The 13,974-nt window shown below is 50.4% G+C and overlaps 1 protein-coding gene across 2 annotated transcripts; it reads right to left on the bottom strand.

Moving 5' to 3' along the window:
• Positions 1 to 904: 904 nt before the first annotated feature.
• On the bottom strand, positions 905 to 8,989 carry LOC104123065 (beta-1,4-galactosyltransferase 1). 2 transcript variants are annotated; one of them, XR_004841507.1, is made up of 5 exons: positions 8,129 to 8,989; positions 6,597 to 6,719; positions 4,928 to 5,029; positions 3,436 to 4,319; positions 905 to 2,084 (listed from the first exon to the last, which is right to left on the bottom strand). XR_004841507.1 is itself a non-coding variant. In XM_035890794.1 (4 exons), exons 1-4 carry the CDS (start codon positions 8,203 to 8,205, stop codon positions 4,184 to 4,186), a joined length of 438 nt encoding a protein of 145 aa, XP_035746687.1. In that variant the 5' UTR covers positions 8,206 to 8,989; the 3' UTR covers positions 2,556 to 4,183. The 2 variants fall into 2 exon arrangements, 1 of the variants encoding a protein (XP_035746687.1); XM_035890794.1 differs by lacking the exon at positions 905 to 2,084 and having other exon boundaries at positions 2,556 to 4,319.
• Positions 8,990 to 13,974: the final 4,985 nt, after the last annotated feature.

The raw sequence follows: 13,974 nt of genomic DNA on the forward strand, positions 1-13,974 counted from the left end.
TGCCCATAGATACCAAACTTTGAACCATGAGAAGAAAACACCCATGATTCCTGTGCAATGCATTTGGGGTTCAAAAGCCAACAAAAGATGCCACAGGGACCACCTACCCTCCCCCACAGCATCCCTGTCCAAGCCCTCTGCTGCACCCTGGTCTGCTGGCAACTTCCATGGAACAGTGCCCTATTAGCCAGCCCTGGGGGGATGAAACAGGCAGAAGCCGGTGCCCTCTTCCAGAGCCCCTCTGTCAACATGGTCTTCAGAGCATGCCTCCAAGCAGCTGTAGGGGCTTGGGAATGTCCTGCCCACTGTGCCAACCTGGGCCCCGGGAGCTGGCCACTGGTCCCAGCTGGGAATAGGCCTTCCTTCTCCCTGGAGAGCGCAGGGAACTTTGCACCAGCTGCCTAGCCTTAGCCACAGTCTGGCAGCCAGAAGGATCTCTTCCACGGAAACTGTTTTCATGAGAAAGTGCCAAGGAACACAAGCAAACATTTGCATCAGTTTCCCAGGAATGACTTCTCCCTTTCCACACTCTAGCCAAAGCCACAAGCACCTAGGGAGTAAGTAGTGGCCCGTTTTCCCCCAAACCGACAGCCTGGGTGAGGGCTTACATCCCCTGCCTGGTTTCAGGAGGGGTTTGCATGCTGTCCCCCTACCCACAGGTAAATGAACCACCCTACAGTTTTCTGGCGTCATCTGGGGACTTTCGGATCTGTTTCTCTCACACCGGTAAAAATTTTGCAGTGCAGAGAGAAAAATGCGCTAGTGAGGGGTGGGGTGGTGAAGCCAGAGAGGGGGGGAAAGCTGGAGAAAATTAATGCAAGGAGGCTAAGGCATGGCCCAGACCACCCCATCAGCCAGAAACCCACCCATCCGGAGGGGTAATTCAGAGTAATGCTGCCAGACGTCATAACTGAAAATACTTTATTTGACATCAATAGTAAAGTAGAAACATTGGATTATACATCCGTTGATATATAAATGATAAAAATGCAAAAGCAAAACCATCTACAGGAAACCCATAAGCAGTCCAATACACAAGTAACATCCTAGGGAAAAGCTGCATGCCAGGACCCTCCCTCATCCTAACAAGCAAACAGTAATCCCAAAGAAACTGAGCATTAGCATTTCTTTTGCAGCTATTTGTTCCGGGTTTCAACCATTACACACAGTATCACTTTGAATGTTTCTACCAGTACGGGAGAGGAAAAAAAAACCACCACCCAGCACAGGTCATGGCCAGAATACACTTCTGTGCAACATGAGTGTTTGCAGGAAAGGCCCCCAAAAACCTCAGGAAGAGAAAATTTCATGGCCAGGTTGAGTCGAGAGCATTTTGTGAGTTTGACTGATACAGTTTACCCAGGGACAAGAGATCTGGAAATCACGGGTCAGCACCAAAGGGCGGAACAAGCAATGAAAGGCAGCTACATGGCTTGTGGCTTTAGCAGTACAAGAGAAACGAAGCGACAGTCTCTTGCACCGCTAGTGTCTCGCTGCTGAAAATGTTTTTCAGGTTTCCTGGTTTTCCAGTTTCCATTTTTCTCCTCTTTTCAAGGCACACGTGTAGAAACCTCTGGCTGCAACAGCCAGAAACAAGTGCTCAGACCACCTCCATGATATTCAATGATCTCAGCGTGCAGCGGAACCAGTTGTTACACTTTTTTCTAACCTTCAGAGAATCCTAAAGCAAGGATTAAAAACCCAAACTCCCACAAAACCAACCACTCTGTTACAACAGGTAGCCCCTTTGCATAGCCTGTTAGCAGACAGACACCAGGGCAGCTGAAGGTCCCGACCCTTCCACTGACGAAAGGCTCGCCGCAAAACCGAGGTGCTCTCTGCAGAGACCCAGGATTTTCAGTGGAGCCTCAGCGAGTTTTGGTGCTGATCTGCCACCTGTGGGAGCAGGGCCCTGCTTCTAAGGCACCTTTGAAAAAACAAAAAAAATAAAAGTCCTTGCCTGTGTCTCCATTACTGGTGCAGACTACAGCTACTCCGAAGTATTACAGGCAGACATCTGACCTGACTTCTGTAACACATCCTCTTCTTGTACCCCTCTGTATCTGCAGGAGCTGGAGCCTGGCCTGCCAAAAAGGAGTCATTTTTTTAATGCAACGATAAGCACAAGAGAGTGGCTCTTAAACACAACCCCGCTTCCTCGTGCTTCGCTTCTGCTCCATGCAAGCCCACCTTCGCTCAGCTTCCAGCACAGCTGAAGCAGCAAGTCCGGCCAGCAGCAGCTTTTAAGCAAAGGTGGTCGGGGGGGCACTTTTTCAAAGGGAGACTGAAAAGGCAGCTGGGTGTCTCCCTAGTAATTAAAGTCTCCGTGCATACTTTGAGCCACTGCTGGCCTCAGAAGAAATGCACTGTCCCCCAGCCCCTGCAGGATCCCACCCCTGCAGTGCAAGGGTTCAGCAAAACCTTCAGGTCTCAATAAAAAAACAACCCAAATCAAAAACAAAACAAACAAACAAAAAAACCCCAGAAAAAAAGCTAACCCCAAAAAACCCAACCCACAAAAAAAAAAAAAAAAAAAAAAGAAAAAAGAAAAAAAGGCAGTGCTGAAGATAATCCCCAACAGAACGAGTGTCCCTGATTTCAACAGCCTTCAGCACAGGCCAAGGAAGTGCAAATTGCAGTGGTCAGAGCTGGTGGCAAAGTACTCCCCAGGAGCAATTCAGTTCTCAGTTCTAGCTGAAAGCTTTAAGTCACTTAAACCAGCTCTGAGGGTGTCAGCGCTTGAGGCTTTCACACGGTCACGGGAAGGAAAAGCAGGGTGTCTGTACAGGTGGTGCCCTGGTGCACTGACAAAAAGTAGTAATCGAAACGTGCATGTCCCTCAAAGCCTGAGAAAATCTGAAGGAAGTTTCCCGATAGAGGACATGCATTGCAACAGGCTTTAGGCAAAGAAAAATCAGTTGGATGTCAGCCCTGCTGTGAATATTTCAGCACCGCAGGAGATTTCATGGACAAATACACAGAGCAAATACAATACATGGCTTATATATAATGACGCACATAAAAAGCCTACTAGTCTGAAGATAAAGGAGGCCTTGAATCATACCCTATTATGCTGCACCCTAGTTTAATCTGGTATTAAATATACTGCTTATGATATACAAATTACTTTAAAACATTATTAAAATGTTACAACAAAAGCAGTAAGTGAATTCAAGTTTTATGCATGACCTTGCAAGAAATTTTTAGGAAGCTTCAAACAATGTTTAAATAGCGTGGTAACTTTCTACCACTGTTAACAAGTGTCAGCAAATTTTAAGGCCATCATTTCATCACACAATTAAATTCATTCATCTTTATTTCAGGAAAAAAAAAAAACCAACCAAAACCCAAACCATTCCCCTCTGCCCCCGCAAAAAAAACAGGTGGTGGTGTGCTGAGGCAGAAAGCCACTACCACATCCAGAAGTAAGGTTACCTGACGCCAGTGGTTTTTGCAGACGCCACCTGTGTAGCTCCCACCCTATGCACAGGGCTCACTGGCAAATTCTGGCAAACTCTGGCTCAACTCACTCAAAGCCTCATTTGAGACCAAAAGAAATAATGACATTCATTGAATCCAGACTTGATTGTTCAACACTTGCCCTGCACACAGAGATGTTTGTTTTGGTCACCATGAGGAAAAAAAAAAAAAATTGTCTCCATTTAAAAAAAAAAAATAACGCAAAGCGTAAACTTGTACAATTTTAGCAGCATTTTATAGTCCTTCATAAAGTAAAACCAGGAATTAAAAGGAATGTTTTCGTCCACCTCATTTAAAACATCAAAATATCATGGGCAGTAACTGATGATGCATCACAGTTGTAATCAGTAAAATTTGGGTCCAGCAATTAATTCAAGATAGGGAGGTACTGCACCAGATAAATCAGATCCAACATTTTCTGGCAAAGTAAATATTTACAACTCTTATGTACAGCTTCTGGACTTATAAAACAACGGAGAGCTAGAAAGTTGTGTAAAGTCAAGTTTGGAAATTAAAAAAAAAAAAAAAAAAAAAAGACAAAAAAAGCACTTGTCCAACCAATTTGGAGACGCTTTGGCATGCCAGAAGAGGCCTTTTTTTTGTTGTTGTTCATTGCAACTGTTATAAAACCAGCAGATATAAAGCATCAGTGAGGCCAGCCGCCCCGGGCCACGGAGGCAAGGTCTCTCTTGTGCCTGTGATGTTAGCTGTTCGGCGAGCCAATATCCACTGTGATCTTTGTATACAGAGGGTACTTGTCAGTTCTTAACACCTTGTAGGATAGTGTATTTAAGCCGTCAGAGCTCATTGTCTCCCGTGTGTGAGCAATTCGGTCAAACCTGCGGAAGTGAGGGGGAAAAAAAAAAACAACAAAGAAAGAAAGGGAAAAAAAAAAAAGTTTAAACAACCCGAATTTCGCATGACATTTTTATAGCCTCTCAGGCGGCATCTCCGGTGTTTTAAGAACAACCTGAGTATCAGTACCGGTCCTATAAACTCCCAGATTTGGCCAGCCTGAGCGGTGGGCAAAGGCATCCTTATGGGGTCAAATTTTAGCCAGGAAAAAGCAGCCAAGCTTTTAAATCATGCAGGTCTTTTTTCCAGCTCTGCAACTAGAGCACAGGTTTTATATGCCAAAGAGAAGCTGGAAACAATTGCTTGGAGCTTAATTTGCTGCGTTTAAGAAAAAGGAAAAAAGAAAAAAAAAAAGGCAAGAGGCATTCATTCCACAGTGAAATCTTGGGGAAAATGTCAGTAATAAGGTAATAAAGCAGCGAGGGGGAGGGGGCAGCTTACAGCACAGGCAACAGAGAGGTTGGCAAGGCAAGAGATGGCCGCAGACTTTCCACAATCGGGCTTTTTGCACAGCAAAGAGAAAGGCAAGCAACCAGAGTGGGAAAGGCTGGAGGCACCCCTTGAACCTGCTCTGGGACCCGGGGAGACGCACCTCTCGGGGTTGGGTTCGTTCTTGCGGTCCCGGGAATGCCGCATTCTGCACTTCCCAATGATGGCATCCGGTCGGGATATCCCCATGCCTTTAAACACCAGCCTGTAAAAGCAGGTACATTACGTTACATTAAACACACCCATGACAGGTGACGGATGTGGGATGCTCTGCCACACCTTCCACAAATGACCACTGGTTTGGGGGGTTCTGCCCATTTTTTTTTTTATTTTTGAGGATGTCAATAGTGCGTTTGCAGGCTTGGTGACGCTGAAAGGGGGGGGAAAGCCAGTGTCTTTCCACATGGGCACATCAGCATGGGGAAAAGGGACATGCCCCCTGCCAACACGGAAATTCACCACACCCTCCACCTGTACCACCAGCTCCTGCAAGGCCCAACACCCACATTAACTCCTCACTGCTTCAGGCTGTAGACTGGAATTTGCATGGGAGGCATTTAGTTTTTAACCCATCTGGGAAGGAGCCAAAAGAGCACTCATTTTCCGGATGTGGAAGCTGCAGCGCTGGTAGAAACTGCAGTGAGTGGTGGTGCAGCAGCAACGGGCGGGGACGACAGACGGTCAGAGCCAGAATGGTCCTGGCTGGGAGCCGCCGGGTGAGGGGCAGCCTGCCTTTGCATGCCCTCTGCAAGGCACCTGCAGTTCGTGGGCACCAATGCTGAAAAAGTACCTGCTTTCTTCCTCTTTGCATCTCCCTCTTCATTTCCACACAGCATCTTCTGCGCCTCAAAACCTGAGCACCCCAGAAAGAGAAGACTACCTCCTTGCTCTGAATGCCCTGCCCCACTGGAAGGCTGTCCCTTGCTTGAGTTATTAAACAGAAGTGCTGAAGCTCAGGAAGGTACAAGCACTTTTAGGAAGACCCTTCCTGAAGCCCAGAGAAAAGACCATGCAGAATGGTTTTGCCATTGAGAAACATGAAGTGGGGAGATTCCCAAATCTGTGCTCCCCATGATGACTTCTCAGAGCAACCGCCCTGGGGACGCGAAGCCATAAGCTAGCACAGCCCCACGTCCACCTTCTGACCCTGTCTTCAGGCAGGGGTGGTCCCAGCCTGCCCTGTGCAAACTCCTTCCTCCTCTCCTGCAGTTCTGGGCCTTGCTCAGCTTCCTTCCAAGCAGGAAGTGACAGCTCACGGCGTTATTTAGAGCTGCTTACAGCCTGATAAACGAAGTTCTGCTGGGAACAAAGAAGTCCACTACCAGCCTGCAGACCCAGGCAAGCCCCGGTCTGTGCTGGGCTAGGTGGGTCAAAGTCTTCTCCACCCTGCTGCATGTCCCAAATCCCCTTCCTTTGGCCAGTCCCTTTGGCCAGGGACACCCAGAAGTGTGCTGCTCCAACCCACACACCGGCATGGATGCTTGCAAGGCTGTGCAGCGAACGAGCAATGCATGTGTGGGGCAGGGGCGGAGTTTTTCCAGCCAGACCCACTCCCCAGCACACCCTGGGAACTGTGAAATGGGGTGCCAGCACCCAGCAGGAACAGGCTTTCTCTGAGCCAGCAGCTCACCCATGCAGCCACCTCCATCCCCCACCCAAGGGGAGGCTCCCACTCCCGCGTTTGGGGTGAAAAGACACCCTGTGCCCGCCACACATGGCCAAAAGCAGCACCTCACAGGGCACTCTGGGTCCCACGGGGGGTATTTATTTACCTGTTATAAATGTCATCATCTTCGCCACCCCAGCCCCAGTAATTGTTTGGAAACCCATTGATCTTTGTGAACTGCTCTTTGCTCAAGGCAGACACACCTCCAAAATACTGATTGTAAGGCAACCTGAAAGCAAGAAGAAAAAGCCATTAGAGGAGAGATGCTAGTCAAGGAGCAGTGGGTGCACCTGAAAAGGGCATGCCCACTGCAAGCTGCCTCCGTGCAGCAGGGAGCAGCACAGTGTTTTGCTGCCCTGGTCTCGGCCGAGGCAGAGGGAGCTGGTGTGCTCAGTCCCAAATACAGCTGGCAACTTTGCAACCGGCAATGGCTGCAGCCTTGCACCAAAAAGTATGCTGTCCTCAAAGGACAGGCCAGTCAGATGCACATCGCCTTGCCAAAGGACAGATGGGTGACTCACGTGCCCTGGCAGTGCTGAGAGCTCAGTGAGGCATCGGAGGTGCTGCAGAGCCTTCTCTTCCTGCTGCTCCACCACTTGCGTCCACGCTCCCCAGTGCCCCAAAAAAACCCTTGCAGCCCAAAACTGAGCCAGCAGCGTGAGCTTGCATGCACAAAGCCAACCAGCTCCTGCTCGAAACTGGGGACAATACACCGGGGGTTGGGGACAGATGAAAATTCAGACCCACAGCACCAGGAGAAGGCCCACGCAGGGATCACCAGGACCTACCGCAGACCTTGTCTTTGCTTCAGCAAGCAGAAGAAACCCCTGGGGCCTGTATTTCTGCTCTAAGCTTCACCTGGCTGCAAGAAAAAACTGCAGCTGCTGCAATGCCCGTGACAGTCCCGCTCCGAGCAGGGCCGGGGTCTGGAGTGGAGGTGTGCAGGGGTCCTGCCACCAACACCGCTGCTGTATCTTTAGCACTACTGGCCACCACAGGGTCATGACTGGTTTTGACTTTATAGATGAGTTTTTAAACTCCCCCATGGGGATTTGGGATAGAAAAAAAAAGAAAGGAAAAGCAAGACACATTTTTGTTTGCAGCAGCTTGTTGAACCCATGCTGAAAGGCATTATCGTTTTGTGTTGCTTTCAGATACCAGGGCAGGTCCCTCAGTGGCCTGAAATTGAACAGCCAAAAATATTTCGTTTTGCTCTTAAAATAGTGTCTGATGCAGTCTTTTTAAAGCTGCACATAATTCTCACTGTGTGAGAGTGTCTCACTTTTCAGACTGGGTGGAAACACTAGCTGTCTTCCAGCTTCCAGCCTGAAACACAAGAAGGGATACAGGTGCATCTGCAAAACGACGGGCTCTTGGTTTTTCCTCGCCCTACGTTTCACTTTCCAGAAGCTGTGAATTTTAATAAACCACTCCGCTGCGTTTCTCCCCCTTCCTCCCCTCCAGCTGATCCCGCTCGCAGCCACCCGCTCCCTGCAGGGACGCGCATGCCAAGACAGGCTTTTGCCAGAGACATTTTCCCAGGCTTTCAATGGTGGGTGGGGATGTGGAAGGCTGCGCCTGGCCTGCTGGGCTAACGGCGGTATTAGGAAGAAAATGCCCCTCCAAAAGGCGTCTCACCGAAATCCGAATTTGTCCATGGATACAGAGAGGTGCCGTGGCTGGCTGTAACATTTGTAAGTGTTCCTGTCATCCATTGGGATGAGGTCTACGTCACTAAACACAAAGCAATCATAGTCATACTCTTTCAAAGCCTCTGCGAATCCTATATTCAGCAGCTTAGCACGGTTAAATTCTTCTTCTCCGTCCTAATTTAAAAACAAATAAAAACAGTTAAGTGACTTGTATTTAACAGTTGACATCAGCAGTTTCTTACCTGTCGCCGTACACCGGTGCTGCCACGCTGGGTTGGCGTGCCTGTGACAGATGGAGCTTGAGCCTGAGTACTCCCCCCGCGTGGGACCCATGGGACATCGGCAGTGATGCCCCCCCTGGAATTCTGCCCGTGGGATGATAGCATCCGAGCCAGCTGCAAACAGCGGGGGCAGCCGAAACGGATGAGGAAAGGCTGGATGTGGCTCAGCTCTCCTCTCTTGGTGGGAGGCTCCAAGAGGGCAGGTTTGATGCTGAGAAGTGCCCGCATCCCACCCCACGCACAGGCATTTTGGGATTGAATTTTGTGATCAAGTTGATGGACGGCTGGGGCAGGCAGCTGGGGCTTCCTGGAGCAGCGGAGAGAGATGAGCTCCTCAGGAAGAAGGGGCCCTTGCTACAGAAACCTCAGCGGTGCTTTAGCTTGCAGACAGGACGAGGCCCACGAACCAAAGCCCTTCGGTGGCCAGGATTTCGGCACCCTCTTCCTAAGCCCTGCCACCACACAGCTGCGGGACCGCAGCACAGCCTCCGCTCAGGAGCACGCGTGAGCACGTGCCAGATCCAATTTGCAAACCAGGGGGTGGCACTGGGAGCCAAGGCCTGACGCCCTGCTGCTGGCTCCTGCTCCGCGCCAAGCCCAGGGCAGCCATGCACGCATGGGAGCGGGTGCTCCCCGGGCCCTGAGAAGGGTGCTGCTGGTTTGGCACAAGGCAGTGACACACAGCCCTGTTTACGGGATGACAGGCCGGCGCGAGCTGCTTCCTGGAGGGCCCACGGCTCACCGAGCACGGCCCCTTCTTTGCTGCCTTTCTGCCAGCTGGAGCAGGGCACGACCCCACCATCCACCCTGGGCGGCCTCACCGTGAAAACGAAACCAGGAGGGCTGCCAGCGTGATGGGCAGGACCTGGGAAGAGCTGACACCGCATCATGGGCACGTTCATCCCAGGGCAGGCGCAGTTAACGGAGGGACCCGCAGAGAGCAGGGTAGGAAACGCCCTGCTCTCCTCCCCGAGCAACGAGGCGCCCGAGGAGAAATCAGTTCGGCCTCTCTCAGGCAGGAATGTTTCAAAAAGCACACGTGGCTTTGAGCACAAGTACGGGCTCGCAAGTTGCTCGAGTACTTTCAAAGAAACAACAGGATCATACCCACAAACCCAAGAATACTGGTGGCTTGAGAGTCAGGATTTCCCATCCAAGACCCAACTTTGCAGCAGCTTCAAACCCAAACCCTGTGCAGGGAAACAGAGCAGGCGGAAGGGAACCCGCAGGGCATCACTGACGGAGGCTGAAGTATTTTGCCAGCCTGGAAACCAAGGCTGCCAAATCCTTTCTCTTCTGCCACATCCCACCTCTCTCCTTCCACGCCCTTGGAGGCAAAGGACTCCCCTGCCATGCAAGCCATCCCCTCAACACCCACACCCGGTATGGGACACAAATCAAGGACAGATAAAACACTGTGCCCAAGGAGCAGCAGCTTAAAATACCACCTCCTCACGAATGGCTTTGCCTGGTTAATAAATAATCAGTTTGGAAACTGTTTAATCCAGACTGGTTAATGGCTAGAGAGCCAACACATGTTCTTGAAACAGCCACAAGTATCTTTCAAATAAAGGTTTTAACATGTGAGTGTCAAACCAAGGTTTTCAAAAGCATTCATCACCTGCCTGGGGCATAAATGACTTCACAGGGAGGAGTGAGCTTTTGTGGAGGAGGATCAGAGCAAATTCTCAGCATCCTCACCCAAAACAAAAGGGTTCATGCAATAACTAAGGTGGTGGGAAGATGATCACCATCATGCATAAGCAAAAGCAGTGAAAATTTGAGTGGAGAAAATGAAGGCAAGTCCAACAAAGAGGCTGGGGAGAGGGAGCGGCTGGGGTTTTCTCCCCCGGCAAAGGGGGCTGCCCAGTGCTGCTCAGCTCCCACCGCACCAGTCCCAGGCCTGGCTCTGTCGTCCCAAGGAGGATTTTTCCCAGTGCTGGTGCACAATGCGATGTGCTCACACCTGAAAGCACCGGCTGGGTCCAGTCTGGGAGATCCGTCCTCATTCCACACCCTTTGGCTGCTCTTTTCATAAGGAAATTTCAAGGCACTTTGCACATTTTATTACAGAGGCTCAGCTCTAATTACCCCACACCTTCGGGTAGCTTTTAACTCCTCCAGGTGACACTTAGGGATCAACGACGCTATGAGGAGCTGCACTTCTAAACCTCTCCCTGAAAGACCCCCGGAATCCTCTGTCTGCCTGACCCACCACCCCCGGCAGAGCCCACGCCAGAGCCCACAGGAGAAGAGAGACCAGACGCACGGCAAATACTTCACATGGGCACCACCACTCTCCCCTCAAATGGACACCCAGCGTCACAGTGTGGGATCCAAAAGGCTTGGGTGGCGGAGGAAATCACAAAGAGAACAAAAACACCTCTCCAAGCCGATTTTTAGTAACTTTACAGTGAGCAGGTAGCTCACGCACCAAACCTTGCAATGCTGTTACCAATTGTAATTCCTCTGAGAGCAGGAGGCTGTTTTTCTGTCCCAGGAGGTATGCAGGGCTCTACAGCATGTATCGGAGCAAAAAATGACTGACAGAAGGTTTTGCTTTTTGCAGAAAGCTCTGTTTCTTTACCTAAGGCAATGTGGAAGCACTGGCGTGCTTGCAGTATCTGAGATTCAGATCTCTCAGAAACGTGTTTCAGGCTTCCATCTTTGACTGATCCCAAACTTTTTGAAAGAAAAAAAAAAAAAAACCAAGTTGGGAAATCTCTTTTCTGTGCTACTGTCCCTTCCAGGTCAGTGCGGGGCACAGTACCGCAGGAGACCCTCAAGAGAGCAGATAAAGCAGAATTGAAGGAATGTCCAGCCCTCACCTCTGCTTGGCACCTCCTCATCCCATGGAGGCTCCCTGTTATTTGCCACAAGGAAATGGATCAGTTTGAACTTGCTGGGACAGAGGAGCATCATCCTGAAGAGCTAGGCAGAGCACAGGGGACTGCTGCTTTGACAATGCCACCAAGCTCCAGACATAGCTGCCATGCTTATTTCCTAGGCTTTCAACCAGAAAAGATGTAGTCCAAGCACATTTTTGCTATTTGTTTTTCCTGACAATTTTCTCCCTATGTTCTCTTATCCTGAAACTTAACCCGTGCCTGAGTTCAGTGCTGGTGCCCAGCACCTGCTTCTGGCTCCTGATCTTACTCCCTATGTCTCTCCCAGCACATCCAAGTCCATCCCCATTCCCTGGTCCAAGAGAGACTGGCTGAAGGGGGACAGTTGACAACAACGCTGACTCCTTCTCACACCTGGAGATGATCAGCCCAAGCAAAAGAACATGCAGGCTTTTTTACTTCCCATCCCTCACCTTTGCTGAATCTGGTTTGCTCAGCCAGACCTACCACAGGATGCGACCTTTTTTCTGTGCCAGTCAGATAAAATGGAGGTATTTGGAACTGTCATTCAAGCTAAAGGTCCCTTCCAACCCAAAACATTCTGTGATTCTAAAGGGCTTGCAAATCAGAAAGAAGCCATCTGTCCCAATTTTATTCCATGGGAACTCTGTGACTCCTCCTGCAGACAGGACAGCAGTGCAGACGACCCGTGGCTGCATCTCTCTCACCTGGATCCTAAACTCGCCGGGTGTCTGGGAGGTAACAGTGAGGATACGTGTTTCTGGCTGGCTAGGAGAGAGCCATCACCTCCAGTGGGAGGTTGCCAGCCACGTCAGGGATCCCCCAAGACAGCCTGAACCACATGCACAATGTCCATGTGAAAGTCCACGCTCCAGCGGACTTGAGCAGGTAGAAACAGATCTCCCAGGCCACACAAAGACACCAGGAGACACTTTGCTGTTTCTCTGTCAGGGGGTGTTTTGAGGCCTCAGCACCATTACATTGGGGAGCAGGAGAGAGCAGCCACAGTGGAAACTCGCCTCCCCCACCATTGCGAGGGTAAGCGGGAGCCAAGCGCCCCTCCCGCCTTTGCCCGCATACCCGGGGGGTCCTGATACCCCCTGCAAAACAACATGAATAAGTGCGACACCCCAACCACTCCGCACTCACATGCACACACACACGCTCTGGGAAATTGCTACTGAGGACATTGCAGGGAACGCCAGGGGCCAGTGGAAAACTGTTGAACAACTGCACGGTTTTCAGGGCATTTGCTAATTCTCCCCTTGCCCAAACTTCAATCTGGCTGCATGGGCATTGAGCTGCAGTGAGAAAACTCATTTCTAGACCTGAGTGCCCAGGTGGCAATGGCTTAAGGCAACGGTGAGCACATGGGTAATGGCGGGAGCAAGCGGGACTGAGGGAGACACCACAAATTCGCTGCTGCCTTCTCATTTGATGAAGTCAAGCTCGCCCAGCATCAAACGGGTGCTGTAAGAAGTGCACCCAGCCACGTGTCCTCATCTCAGATTTATCTGAAAGATCCTACAACTGCTACGCCATGCCATCGGGTTTGGGTTTTGCTGGGGGCAGGGTGTGGAGGGTGAAGCATAAGATGTATTTTCCACTGGCTCCTGTTACACACTGGACATTTTACAAACATCATCCCCCTGACTTCGGCCAAGTCCTACTCTGAGGCATTCAGGCACGCAGGAACAGCACGGTGGAGACACAACGGACTTGTGACGGAAACACGTTGCGCTGAAAGGAAGAAGTTTGACATTACCAGTGCAGCAGTAGCAGGGCTCAGCGCTCCTCTTTCTTTCTATGAGATGCAGAGCACAGAAGAGCACGTAGGCAGCGTGTAAGAACCAGATCACACAGTAATTCTCCTTGCTTCAGTGATTGCTTTGCTACAGACAGGATTAACAAGTAAAGGTAATATTTCCCCACTAGAAGGAAAAATAAAAAAAAAAAAAAAAAAAAAAGGAGGGCAGATGCAAAGGGAAGGACAGACAAGAAAAAGAGAAAAGCAATTGTCAAGACAGCAGAGAAATAAGACCGTTTTCCTACTGTACTTCTGGTAGAATTAATACATTTTTCTGCAACTCTCTCTATTCAGTGTTCCCACTCACCCTTGAGAGATGCACCCAGTGGGTTTACCACCACTGACCACTCTGCCTCTTCCACACACAGCTTGTTAGAGGCACGCAGAAGGAGCGTGTTTATTTTACACATCAAGTACTCTTACTTGCTAACCTACAACTGACTCCCGGATGTGTCCAGGACATCTATACCCTGTGCACCGGGTGTCACTCCCACTCCAACTTTGCTCAAGGGATGCATCTGAAAAAAACATTTACTTCAGTAATTTTTGTGAGGGTAAACTTTAGAGCACACAGACAGCCCCGCAGCCCTAGCACTGGAGGACGGGACCAGAGAAGAGGAGGGGGCAGCAACGCAGGGCAATGCAAGCCAGCATGCACCATCGCAGCAGCAGCGAGAACTCCACGCCGGACTTTCAATGCTATCTGCCCTTACGGGCGCCATCGCCACTCCACCTGATCGGGCCCCTCGAACACCACTGGCAGGGAAATACCAGCCCCAGCTGCACCGCTGGCTCTTTGCAATGGAGTTGGCCACTTGCCCACAAGCGGTGCTCCCAGCAGGCTCTCCCCACTCCTCCGCAGAGCCGGCCGGTGAGC

The sequence above is a fragment of the Egretta garzetta genome, unplaced genomic scaffold (genome assembly GCF_000687185.1).
Source record: "Egretta garzetta isolate BGI_Z169 unplaced genomic scaffold, ASM68718v1 scaffold22, whole genome shotgun sequence".
Taxonomy (NCBI): Eukaryota; Metazoa; Chordata; class Aves; order Pelecaniformes; family Ardeidae; genus Egretta; species Egretta garzetta.

Bases quoted from the DNA above. Each gene is read 5' to 3' on its own strand.
- LOC104123065 (XM_035890794.1), bottom strand. From the start codon at position 8,205: ATGGATGACAGGAACACTTACAAATGTTACAGCCAGCCACGGCACCTC. The intron at 6,720-8,128 runs GTGAGACGCCTT...TCTTGCTTTCAG, and splicing joins ATGGACAAATTCGGATTTCG to GTTGCCTTACAATCAGTATT. The intron at 4,320-4,927 runs GTGCGTCTCCCC...TCACTTCCGCAG, and splicing joins AACGAACCCAACCCCGAGAG to GTTTGACCGAATTGCTCACA.